This window comes from Tachypleus tridentatus, chromosome 13 (genome assembly GCF_004210375.1).
Source record: "Tachypleus tridentatus isolate NWPU-2018 chromosome 13, ASM421037v1, whole genome shotgun sequence".
NCBI classification, from domain to species: domain Eukaryota; kingdom Metazoa; phylum Arthropoda; class Merostomata; order Xiphosura; family Limulidae; genus Tachypleus; species Tachypleus tridentatus.
This window is the reverse complement of record NC_134837.1, coordinates 96,930,584-96,942,731: the sequence shown is the minus strand read 5'-3', so window position 1 is coordinate 96,942,731 and position 12,148 is coordinate 96,930,584. Positions and strand designations below refer to the sequence as shown.

The window sequence follows — 12,148 nt, the reverse complement described above, 5'->3', positions numbered from 1 at the left end:
ATGCTGTGGGACAATTTCATTTCCCCAGTTATGTTTAAGTAATTCTAGCAAAGATTGGAGGCTAATATCCTGTTATAGATCTGCCCCTCTTGAGCCAGATTTTTTTTCTCAATTAAGATGGTTTTCTCACTTTGTATCAAGTACTCTTTCAAGATGTAGATGACCAAGATTGAGGTCTTGAGCACTTTCTCCATATTTTGATATGTCTGTCCACCTTTCTTTTGCTTCCTTCAGTTTACTCACAGTGGTTGAACAGTTGAGATGCCTATAGCTCAGTATGTTTTTAATTTAATTCAATATGCTTTTGCTCTAAGGTTACATTCCCAAGCCCTATTGTTCTACTTATCTTGGCACATTTGACTTCTACTTGGCCTATTCAGTGTAGCTTCCACAGTTTAAATTGCTCTTCTCCATCAGAAGTCATCTTGTATGGGGTGTCTGATTTGATTCTCATATTCAGTTTTGACTCTCACCTTATGTTTCTTTCATTTGGGGGTGGTATTTCTCAATTTGTATATGGGCCAGGCTTAACTTACCCCTTCATGTCTTTAAGATATTAAGCTTCCAACAAGTCTTCATAAGTTCCTGTGCAAGAAGTGTTTTGAGAAATATAACTAACTTCCATGCATCACCTACGTGCAATTCCATATAAATGCTTGCACATGTCACAAGCCTTGACCAAAGTTACCACTCCTACATATATGGCACCAGTCTATGATGCAGTCATCATTAGACTATAGCCTCTACCTATGCAGTAATGCTTGTGAGCACTAGTACATGAGACTCATTTTTGGTGAGGGAAACTGAATACGTCAAAAGTGGGGTGGTGCTGCAGAGAGATGAATATTTGAAATATATTTTAAGTTAAGACAGTAATTTAACTTCATTTGGAAATGTTATTAATTTACTAATTATACTATTATATCAATTATCAAAAATGTAAATAAAAAAGTGAAGCAGAGGCATTAACCCTTGAGTCACTGTACTAATGATGAGGTTCTATTCTTTGATAGATTGTTTAGGCAGAACATGATGAAATTTGTTTGAATGGATGACAACAGCTTGTTGTAGAAACATAAGTATGGAGGATGATGTTTTGAAAGTCTTCCACTTTTTTTCATAATAATGTCTAGTAACCCACAAAAAAAATGAAAGAAAGTGGAGAGGGTCACACATCTGATGTTTGACCTTCTTTGGAGTTTCAGGAAAAAACCTTGTTTAGTCCTGGTACTTTATTTGGTTTAGTCTTCATGTGTTCTTATTGCCTTCAAGGGTTTAATCTGTACATGGTTTATGCCAATCCTTGATATTTCGTATTGAATGTTCAACGTCAAGAATTTATAACATCCATTTTTTAAAAACCCAAATGGAACCTTTCAGTGACCTTGCCACCAATACATATTAAGGACTCAATCCCCATTTTTACATTTTCCTGGATTTTGTAATTTATTTGTTACTAAAATCAGTAGTTTTTTTATAGCTCGGTATATCTTTCATCCTTTTCATTTAAGCCTTTTAAACTTATGGTATTTATCCTTAATATTTTACTTGTATTTTCAGTAAGCCAATTAGAATGAATTTAAATATTTTATCATTAATGTATTAAGGAAGGCTGTCAAAAGTCTTTACTAACTAACACTTGTGCATGAGGCATATGTTCTCAACTCTTACTTCTCCTAAACTTCTTCCACACCCACCAAACATCCTCACTTTTTTATCTGTGGGAGTGTTATAAAATTACAGTTAATCCCACTATTCATTGGTGAAAAAGTAGCTTAAGAATCGGTGGTGATTATTACCTTTCTTCTTTCTAGTCTTTCACTGCTAAATTAGGGACAACTATTGCAGATAGTCCTTGTTTAGCTTTGCATAAAATTCAAAACAACCAACCAACTTCTTGGATAAGAGCTTCCATATCTTTTTTTAGGGACTCTCACATCTCTGGAACATTTTGTCCCTCTAGGCCAAGCCTACATGATGCTTCTTTGATGGGCATTAAGTAACCAGTGGAAAATAATTTGTTATCCTTTGTCCTCTCTTGTGACACTGGTGCTTTCTTTTATCATTGATCTGTCATGGTGTATAGATTTTGTAAATACTATGATCAGCATTCCACTGCTACCTCCTCATCTGAGTTTTCATCTCTTCACTAATGCACTTCTTTATGGGTTGGGACACATCTCCAGACAGCTCCACTGCCTATAAGGTTTGGTCTCCTTTGGAATACACATTCCATATCAATATTCTGGAAATTTTGACTGTTTACTTGGCATGATCCTGTTTCATATCTTTTGGTTATGATCCACTCTGACAATTTTATTATTGTTTCCCATGTCCATCATCAGGGTGGGACTTTTTCTCAAGATGTTTGCTTCTGCATGTTGGAATTTCTGTTCTGGATACATTCACATTGGGTTTGTCTGATAGATTCTTTCTGATAGAAGTATGAAAGGAGGAAGGCAAAAAAAGTCCATGTGGTCTGATCTTTGCCATAGCCACACTACCTCATGTCCAACAGGCCTGTTGTGTGCAAATGTTCAGTTAGTCATGTCATGTTTTGCCAATACCTCTAACACATGGACTTTTTTTGCCTTCCTCCTTTCATACTTCTGTCCAAGTGAATAGTGTGCCCTGCATGAAGTGGATGCAGTATCCCATAAGTTTTACAACACCCTCTAGTAAGCCCCCTACTATAGGGAACTCATTTAGGTTTTCACAATTGCAAAAGCCTCTTCACCACATCATTGTAGAATTTGGGCTACTGTGTGAAGTTTATTGGTGTGGAAGTCAACATTTTTCTAACCTGAAAACATATCTTTAATAGATATTTCTCTCTCTTCACTTTGCCCACTCTTCCTTCCTACTACTAGTTTACGTTATTCTTGTATCATCTGAGAATGAAGCTAACTGATCACAGAGTATATGTCATTCTATTGTTCATGGGAAGGCTATTGTTAATTAAATGATGATTACATCATGCACTAGTGCAGTTCACTGTACAACACCAGTCTCAAGGCTAATATAATACACGAAATCTCAAACACAGATATATAAGATATAGCTATTGTGTAAAGAGAGGCAAATATCTACCAAAAACACATTTTCAGATTAAGAAAATGTTAACATTAGGCTGATCTACCTCCACTCTACCATGCTTCTTGGTATCAAAATTAGTATTTATTTACAACTTGTTTTTGACATGCTGAATATTGTTTAAATTTAGGCATAATAAAAATTTTTCATGGCACCATATTAACTACAAAGTCCAAACAATCTTAAAATCTAATTATAATACATTCAGTTTCACTGAGAACTGAAGTTGTCACATTAGTATTAAAAATTGTTTGAATAGGTATATTTGACCATCTGTATTACTCACATGTATCTGATATGCTGTGAAACATATGGTATTCTACCCCTAGATAACAATATACATGGTCTAATGTATTTTCTGCAAAGTTACTAAATTTTGAATTAATAAAATGCTTTTAATTTATTTTCATTTAGATGCAGAAACATACAAAATCCAGTACTGAAATAAACAACCATGTATGCTTTATTTCAGAAAATAATAGTTCAAGAAGAGAAAAACAAACTACAAATATTTGTCTTAAAACTACATCTTCTAAACTTCAAGATTTTGTTTTAATACTGATAGGGCAATTTATTTTTGTTTTTGTTAAGAAAAATTCAAATGCATCACCAACAATTTACTAAGAACCATTAGTCTTCTAAAAGTAATTTCACTACACTTTTATTGATTCTCTGTTTTCAGAAGATTTGTGCTTATTGTGATATTCTCAAGTATTGTGCTACCATGAGCATGACTCAGTTTAGTGTAAAGTAAGATTTACCAACTGTTTACCAGTAAAACTGTTTTACTTTAACTTTTTATTTTATATTTCAAACTTTGTTTTGAAAAGCTAATTTGCAACTGGTCTTTGAAATCATTTTTTGCCATTAGATACTAAAGTGGTGGTTATAATGTCTAATAGTATAATGGTGAGCATTTTTTTGCAGTTGCATTTTTTTAGGTACATGTAAATAGTATTTAAAAATTATAGAGAAAGATATTTTTCTTTGTTAAGCATTAGCATCTGTTAAATTCATATATATGTATATTTGTCAGTAAATAGATTGAGAAAGTAATGTGCATGTTGCCTTGATATATTCAGAACCATCTATAAAGTATCAGTTTTTAATATAAAAGAAAATTGTGTTCAAGAATAGAACTTGGTTGCAAATGGTGTTTATGTTCAGGAAGATTTCATGACTTTACATTAACTTAATTTCAGAGTTAGGAGAAAGTAAAAATCACATCCCAAATAACAGAGATTTACCACAGTCAGCAAAGAGGAGAAAGAAAGGTAATTTTGTCTGGGATTAATTCAAAGGTTATTAATGTTATGAAAATAAAACAATTTTCTACAATAACATGTAAATCATACTTTCTCGTGCATCAGAAAAGTTACTATAAAATTTGACAATTACAAAATATATTAATTTTGTTATTTTCAGAATATATTTTCATATAAACCTCTTGTTCTGTTTTTCTGTTTTACTTTATTTAACAATATACTTTGAAAATTTTTACACAGTAAAAGACGTATGCTTGCAATTCTTTCATTCTGTCCATTAATACAAAAAGTGCTGGTGCATGCTAAATATATGTACATCAATTTTATTAAAAAATAAAAAAAAGTCTTAATTAACTATCAAAGGAAGTTATGCATATAAATAGTACAAGAAATAATAGTTATAATTTGCCCCTATTCATCTTGAATATGCTAAACCTGTTTGGATCAAAAGGGTTTTGACTGCCTTTTTAGCCTCTTTCTTACATCTGATTTTGCCATGTCTACCTTTGCCACCTACATCTTTGTGGCTAGCATACTAGACTGTGAAGCCAAGAGTCCATGGTTTGCATCCCATTGCCATAAAATGACACTTTACATATTGGGCTGTGGATACATTACAAGAGCAATAGTCAAATTCAACCATTTGATTTGGGCTCAGCTCGTTGATAAAAGAGTAGCCCAAGAGTTGGTGGTGTGTGGTGATGAATAGTTGCCTTCCCTCTGGTCTTACTCTGCTAAATTAGGGACAGCTAGTGCAGATAGCCCTTGTGGTGTAGCTATATGAGAAATTCTAAACAAACCAAATCATTTGATTTGAGTAACTCAAAAGTGAGCTGTGGGTTCTATTGACTGATTACATTCCCCATAGTTGTTAAGCTCAAAGTTAAGGATGGCCTGTGCAGATAGTAATTATTCACAAATATTTTAAGCAAAGTACAAATCTATGCTGATTTGTTATTTAGTTAAATAAGCATTCATAATCTTTATTGTACTGAATGAATATTGTTTTATTTGCAATGTACCATGCTGTCAGATAATTGCCAAAAATTATTTAATTTACTTAATAGAAAAAATATTTTTAGATCAATAAATAAATCAATTCTTTGTTCACCTTTGAGTATTTGTTTTACACTTTAGTTAGTTTAATAGTAATAGCTAATGTTAATAGTGGCTAAGAGAATAACTCTGTTAAATGTAATTTATAGCAGTATTGTAGACCCACTAAAATTTGTGCAAAAATCCATATAGTATATTTTAATTTTTAGTCTTCCTTAAAGACTAGTACATTCTTTATGGGTATTTAAATTTTATTTTTCTTGCTAAGCAAATCAGTTCTGAGAAGTTTATTTGTTCTATATATAGAAATCAATTTTATAGTTAAAAGTAGGTAATTTTTTGTGTTCATTCACTTGGCATTTTTTGTTGTTTTTTTTACACACGCATACATAGAGACATCCACACATATTTTCATAGTTATTATAAAGCTGACTTGTTAGCATCTACCTGAATATGTGTTATTTCTGATCTGTCTAACATGTTAATAAACAGTGAATTATTAAAAGGTATGCACTTTTGAAATTAAAGATCTTCATGTTTTTTTCAAGAATACTCTTTTCTGAATTTGGAATTTTATTACTGATTGTTCTAATTTTGCATTGTATTTACTGTACGTAAATGTGTTATGTTTTTTCCACAGCATTGGAGTGTGAAGAATGTGGTAAGTTATACAGCGAGACAAGTAGCTATGCATTTCAGAAACATGTACGTCGACACAAGCTAGGAAAGCAGAGTAAAGAAAAAGGCAGCAGCATCAGCAATGCTGCAAGATTTGCTTCCTGCCCAATCAAAATTGAAGAACGAATGAAACTTCGAGTTCGTACTTTTAAATGCCAAACTTGTGGGAAGGCCTACACTGACAATAACATTCTCAAGTGGCACATTCATACTGTCCATAATGGTAATTTTTTACATATGTTTGTTTACATAATGACAGAAGAAACAAAAAATGTTAATTTCACAAATCAACTTACCTATAGTTATAGCTAACTTCAAAATTAGCTAAACTTACCTCTGGAATACTGAATGCCCTTCTCTGTTGAGTTAGCTCTCATTATGTCAAAAGTAAGGTGACTTTACGTTGAATGTTTTTTGACCCAGTGCAAACAATACATCGATTTCTCATCTCTTCCATCTTTAAAATAACTTATTATGTCTAAAGAGAATTTGTGTAAGGTTTGCTTTCCCATCATAATCCAAATTGGGATGAAAATAAAATGCATTAAACCAAGTTCAAGTGTTGAATCCAACTAAATTGTTTTCCACTACTATTTTGAAAAAATATGTAATTACCAGAAGAACATTACTTCTCTTTATTACCTGCACCACTAAAGATTAATGGAGGTTATGTTTTCACCCCTCTGTGTATGTATGTGTTTGTTTGACAGCAAGATATTTTTGGAAAGAGATGAGTAGATTTGGATGAAAATTGGTTTAAGTTTGGACTATGACCAAACTTAGAAGTGGTTAGTTTTGGAGGATCATGACAATCCAAAAAATCCTTATCTGTTAACATGGGGACTGATTTTGTACACTGCTTTTGCTCTACAACACAGTTTAATGGATTGGATTTTGATGAAGCTGTGTGGACATGCATAGAATATTATTTTTCATTATCCTGCCAAAAATGATTCATGTCCATTGATAAACATACATACAGTCATATATTTTTTTATTTTTTGAGAGCTGAATATATGATCAATGCATGGCAGAAATATACACTCTACTGAGTGCCCCTGTAGATGGTTTATTCATGTGCACTAATGTTAATCAGTGCCTGAATATTTTTTATCTCAACTTATTAAAATTTACATTTAATCATCTATTAAAAATAACAATTAAAATGTTTGTTAGGTGAAATATAGTCACTAGTATTTGTATGTGATGCTACCAATATAACATTTATCAGTCCATTTTAACTTGTTTATTAAACATTAAAACTGACAAGTCAAATGAAACTTGCTGTTCTGTAATTTGAATAATTGAAAACTAAATATTAAAACAAATGCATATAAAGGACATATATGCAAACACTATGTTTTTTGTTATAATATGTTAAGTCAAGAATTGCTGATAGGACTCATATGAATGCTTTAAGCATAGTTTGCTACACTCTTCCTCTACCAAGTTGTTTACAACCTGATATGCTCAGGTGGTTAGGGTGCTCCTCTCATAATCCCATGACACCAAACATGCTCACCCTTTCAGCCTTAGAGGCATTATAATGTTATGGTTAATCCCACTATTAACTGGTAAGAGAGTAGCCCAAAAGTTGGAGGTGGGTGGTGATGACTAGCTGCCTTTCCTCTAGTCTTACTCTGCTAAATTAGAGATGGCTAATGCAGATAACCCTTGAGTAGTTTTGCGCAAAATCCAAAAACAAACAAACAATACACTGGAAATAGCTCAAGTCCTTATGTTTTTTATTTAGAAAATGAGTTGAACAACCCAAGTTTTAGTCTATTCTTAGAAGTGGGTGTTACAAAAGGGTCAAATACAAAATTACTTGTGTGATGCCATATATAAATTACACCTGTAGTGAACAGTATAAAAACAAATTATAATTTGAGAATTAAGTATAGATCCTCCAAATGTAACATCATTTCATTCAACAAGCTTTAAATGGTGTTGCAGTTACATGAAAAAATGTTCAGTTTTATATTTAAAAAAAAAAAAGTTTAGCCCTCACTTGGTAATGAAAAATTGGAAAGTATTATTTTTCAAAACGGATGTATTAGCATTCTAATATTCTGTAAGAATGATTTTTATACAAGCCTTACTGTGAGTGTGTTTACTATAAATTAATTATTTCTATCTATATCATAACTTTAACTGAAGAGAGGTTTAAGAGAAAATGTCAAAGTATCTTCTTAACTAAATTTAGTGTTTGACTAATTTAAAATTCTGTGCTTTAGTGAGCTGTAAACAAATGTTTGGTACTATCATTATACTAGTAGATGACATAATAGCACTAAGAATGAACATGTGTTTTGCACTTGTATATATATATATACACACACACCAGTAATAGGCTATCTGAATTATAGCTAAATTTTTATTGTTTATAATATGCTGGAGGTAAACATTTATGTGTCTTTTTAATGTAGTATCCTATAGTAATAGGACTTTAGTAGAATCTACGTTATTTAGTAATTTTTAGGCATTGAACCTAACTAGCAATGCAAAAATGTTTATTATTAATGCAAACAGTTTATTCATTCTTGATTGTTATATGGCAGACCTCATTTAATTGACAACTTCAATGATGTAACTACTATTAGAAATTTGTTTTTATGTTGAACAAACTAATTTGTTCTGTTGGTTAGCATTCACATGTGTAAAAAAAACTTAACTGTTTTAAGCACTATTTAAGAAAGCAAATATAAAATATTTTTGTTGGGTATTTAAAAAAGGAAATTAAATTAATGTTTATAAATTATTCAGTTTGTAATGGATGTATGTATGTTTTTATTAGAAATAGTCTAGTAAATAACCATAATAATGGAACATTAGTTGATATATTCTGACACAGTTCTAAAATTGTGGGACACTGTCATCCAAGCATGAGCATATCAATCTTAAAGTATTAAATCTAGCAAAATTATATTTTTGCTCTTATAATTGTATGCACACTTTAAATAGGAAATTTAACTTGTATGTGAACTGTGTAACACTATTGCCTTTTTGCTGTTGTAAAATCATAATGCCATTTTATTTCCTTACAGCAGAAATAGAAACAGAAGAGGAAACCAATAGATTGAAATTATGAAGTTAATTATTTAAAATATTTAATATTTTTTTTATTCAGGTAAGCCCTGTTGATTACTTTGTAACTTTCTTAATTTCATTATATTGATCATTGAAATTTAAGTCCAGACTACTATCACTATTTTCAGATAATTACTGACATATGGACAGTTTGTTCTTTGAATATTTTACACATTGTCAATGGGTAATATTTTATACACTAATCTTCTTTTGGCTAGTAAATGTTACATCTAATTTCAGTGAGGTTTATACATTTTAAAATCAACAGAAGTTGCTTTCACAGGATGTATGTTTTAAAAGAGTAATTTATATTAAATTTCATAAACTTTAGACTTACTAGTCATTTACATTAGACTTCATACCATAAACAGGAACATGGTTGTAGTGAATAAATATGGTTGTGTTATGATTTTTCTGGAATGTAAACTTGAAAATAGTAACATATTTTTCTTTTAGGTGTTTTGTATTGTACGTACCAGCATTGTATCTTTGAGATTTCAGCCAAGTGTGACTTGAATGTGCTGATGATATTACTACATGTGATGTAACAGCTTCCATAAAAAAGATATACCAGGCATTTTTAAGAACATGAGTTTTGATATGACAGCTTCCATCAGAATATTTTCCAGAACAGAGTTTTGAGCCCAGATGAAGCTACCAATTAATTTTATTATGCTTTGATACTTTTTGTTCCTTCCATGTAGCTTATTTTGGTACAAAGTTTGTATTACGGTATTAATGGTAACATGAAAACAATGAGTAACTAAATTAGTTAACTTGATGTCAAATATGTGTTGTAAAATATCATGATCAAGCCCATTTTAATATTGTTATCAATCATTATACACTCCTTACCTGCAGGTAAGAAAAAAAAGACTGTAATAAATGGCTGTAAGATTTTTCAGAGCTTGTTATATTAGGTTTCCAGGACCATTTTTTTGTGGTTATTGTTTTGTCACCTGTCTCTCATTTAGTTTTGTATTATCAATTCTGCACTATAAATATTACTGAACAAAGATGAGTGCAGAGATAGTTATGGTATTTGTAATAACTCAGGAATAAAATGAAATATTTAATCTTGTAATAAATATTAAAAGTTATTTCGGTGATTGAAACTATGCTTTACAGCAGAGTGGAAATAACGATAATGTGAATAAAGTGTTTATCCACCACCAGTTATAGAGCACTTTTTCACTTAAATTGCAACAACCTTTTTTTTTTTTTTGTCTGAGCTACTAAATATTTAAGAATGTTATAACTACAGGAGTGTTATTTATTTATTAAAAGACCTGAAGAAAACACATTAACCTACTGCATGCTCTTTCTTCAAATTACAAAAGCTTTTCAAAATCACTTTAGCCTAGTAAATTTTTAAGATCAGAGTTAATTGTACTATTTGTAAGAATATGGTATTGAAAGAGAAACATTTAGCATTTCAAGAAGAGTTTCACCTTTGAAAGTTTCCTCTGTGTTATTTAATGTTTTCCATCACTGTTATTTGCATTTAAAATACATAATTCTTTATGCTTGGCATGGTTAAAGAACATTTTAAATACAAGTTGAAGTAAAATCACAACAGTTGTGGTAGTATATGAGTTAGTAAAATATAGGTATCTAATAAAAATAAACTACTTACAGTATTTAAAATTTCAACACTTTCTTCAGTTATTTCATCCAGTCATTCTTAAGATGTTAATAATATATTAAAATCTTCATATTTTGAAAAATTTTAAAAGAATTTACAATTTCACTAACCTTGTGATGTCAATGTGATACTCTTAGAAAAATTATATAATCCTTTAACTGTTGGTCATTCAGAATTTCATGTGTGTAGAAAGTAAAAAAAACTTGAAGAGTTTAAAAATAATATAACTATGTTAGTTATTATTATAAGTTAAAAATTATTATTCAGTAGTTTGCCTGATACACATTTGGAATGTTTTGTATACTAAATATTGTAATTACTAATTTTTGATAAAGTATTGTAAAGTATTTATCATGTGTTTTGTTTCAATACTTTGAGCAATCTTATTGAATATATATTTATTTCACAACAAAAGAAAATGTAATTATTGTCAGATTGTTTGAATCTAAATAATGCAATAAATTTATTTACCTTTCCTTATACTGTAAATCTTATAGTTTCACCACTATTACACATTAGTTTTCTAAACATATTATAAATTTATCAGAAGTAATATTTACTTTCAATAGTCATTTTGTTGTTAATATGCCATGCTAACAGCTGATAATTTTTTACTTACAGGACATACAAATCATTATTCTGTACTCTGATTTCATTATAAATTAACATTCAAGAGTTTCATCTAATATTTGATGAAAATTTGTAACAGAAAAGTCAAACATTTATAAGTGATAAGGCCTGTGTCACACACTTTGTTAAACTAGTGTGTAATTGTGAGTTTAAATAGACTAAACAACTTCATTTTTAAGAAAAAGTGCCAAATGACTTATGATGTGTGATCAAAAAGTTCTAAGACTTCACTTTTATTCTGAAGAATAATGTGCATAGATTAGTATTATATGCTATCCCCTTCAAAGTAATCTCTCCCAGCTGATACATACTTGTTCTAATGTTACTGCCATTTTCAGAGGCAATGCTGAAAGTCTTCAACTGTTATACAACTAAGTCTGTTTTCAAATTAATATAAATGGTTGGAATGTCATCAAATCTCTTTCTTTTTAACTTAATTCTGATTTTTGGGAACAGAAAAAAAATCACACAGGGCAAGATTGGCAGAATATATGGGGGTGTGGAATGTTTTTTCTACCAAAAATTCTTGAACAGATGCAGCAGCGTGTGAAGGTGCTTCATTGTGATGAAGAAACCAGTGACCATACTCCCACAGCTCAGGGTAGTTTCATCTAACTTTGTCCCTCAAGCAAATTAAGACCTCTTTATAAAAGGCCTGGTTAACTGTCTGGCCATGAAATACAAATTCATG

The 12,148-nt window shown here is 30.6% G+C and overlaps 1 protein-coding gene across 7 annotated transcripts in view; it reads left to right on the top strand.

The window, feature by feature from the left end:
- LOC143236907 (uncharacterized) overlaps positions 1-11,303 on the top strand; it is a 30,424-nt gene extending 19,121 nt beyond the window's left edge. For 4 of the 7 annotated variants that reach the window (XM_076475583.1, XM_076475585.1, XM_076475581.1 and 1 more), the window contains 4 exons: positions 4,296-4,367; positions 6,055-6,315; positions 9,140-9,222; positions 9,639-11,303. In XM_076475583.1, the coding sequence (XP_076331698.1) occupies positions 4,296-4,367; positions 6,055-6,315; positions 9,140-9,183 (377 nt within the window). In that variant the 3' untranslated portion in view covers positions 9,184-9,222; positions 9,639-11,303. Of the gene's footprint in view, positions 1-4,295; positions 4,368-6,054; positions 6,316-9,139; positions 9,223-9,638 lie in introns of those variants that run through there. The other 3 variants (XM_076475586.1, XM_076475584.1, XR_013019788.1) reach the window with 2 other exon arrangements.
- The last annotated feature ends 845 nt before the right edge of the window (positions 11,304-12,148 follow it).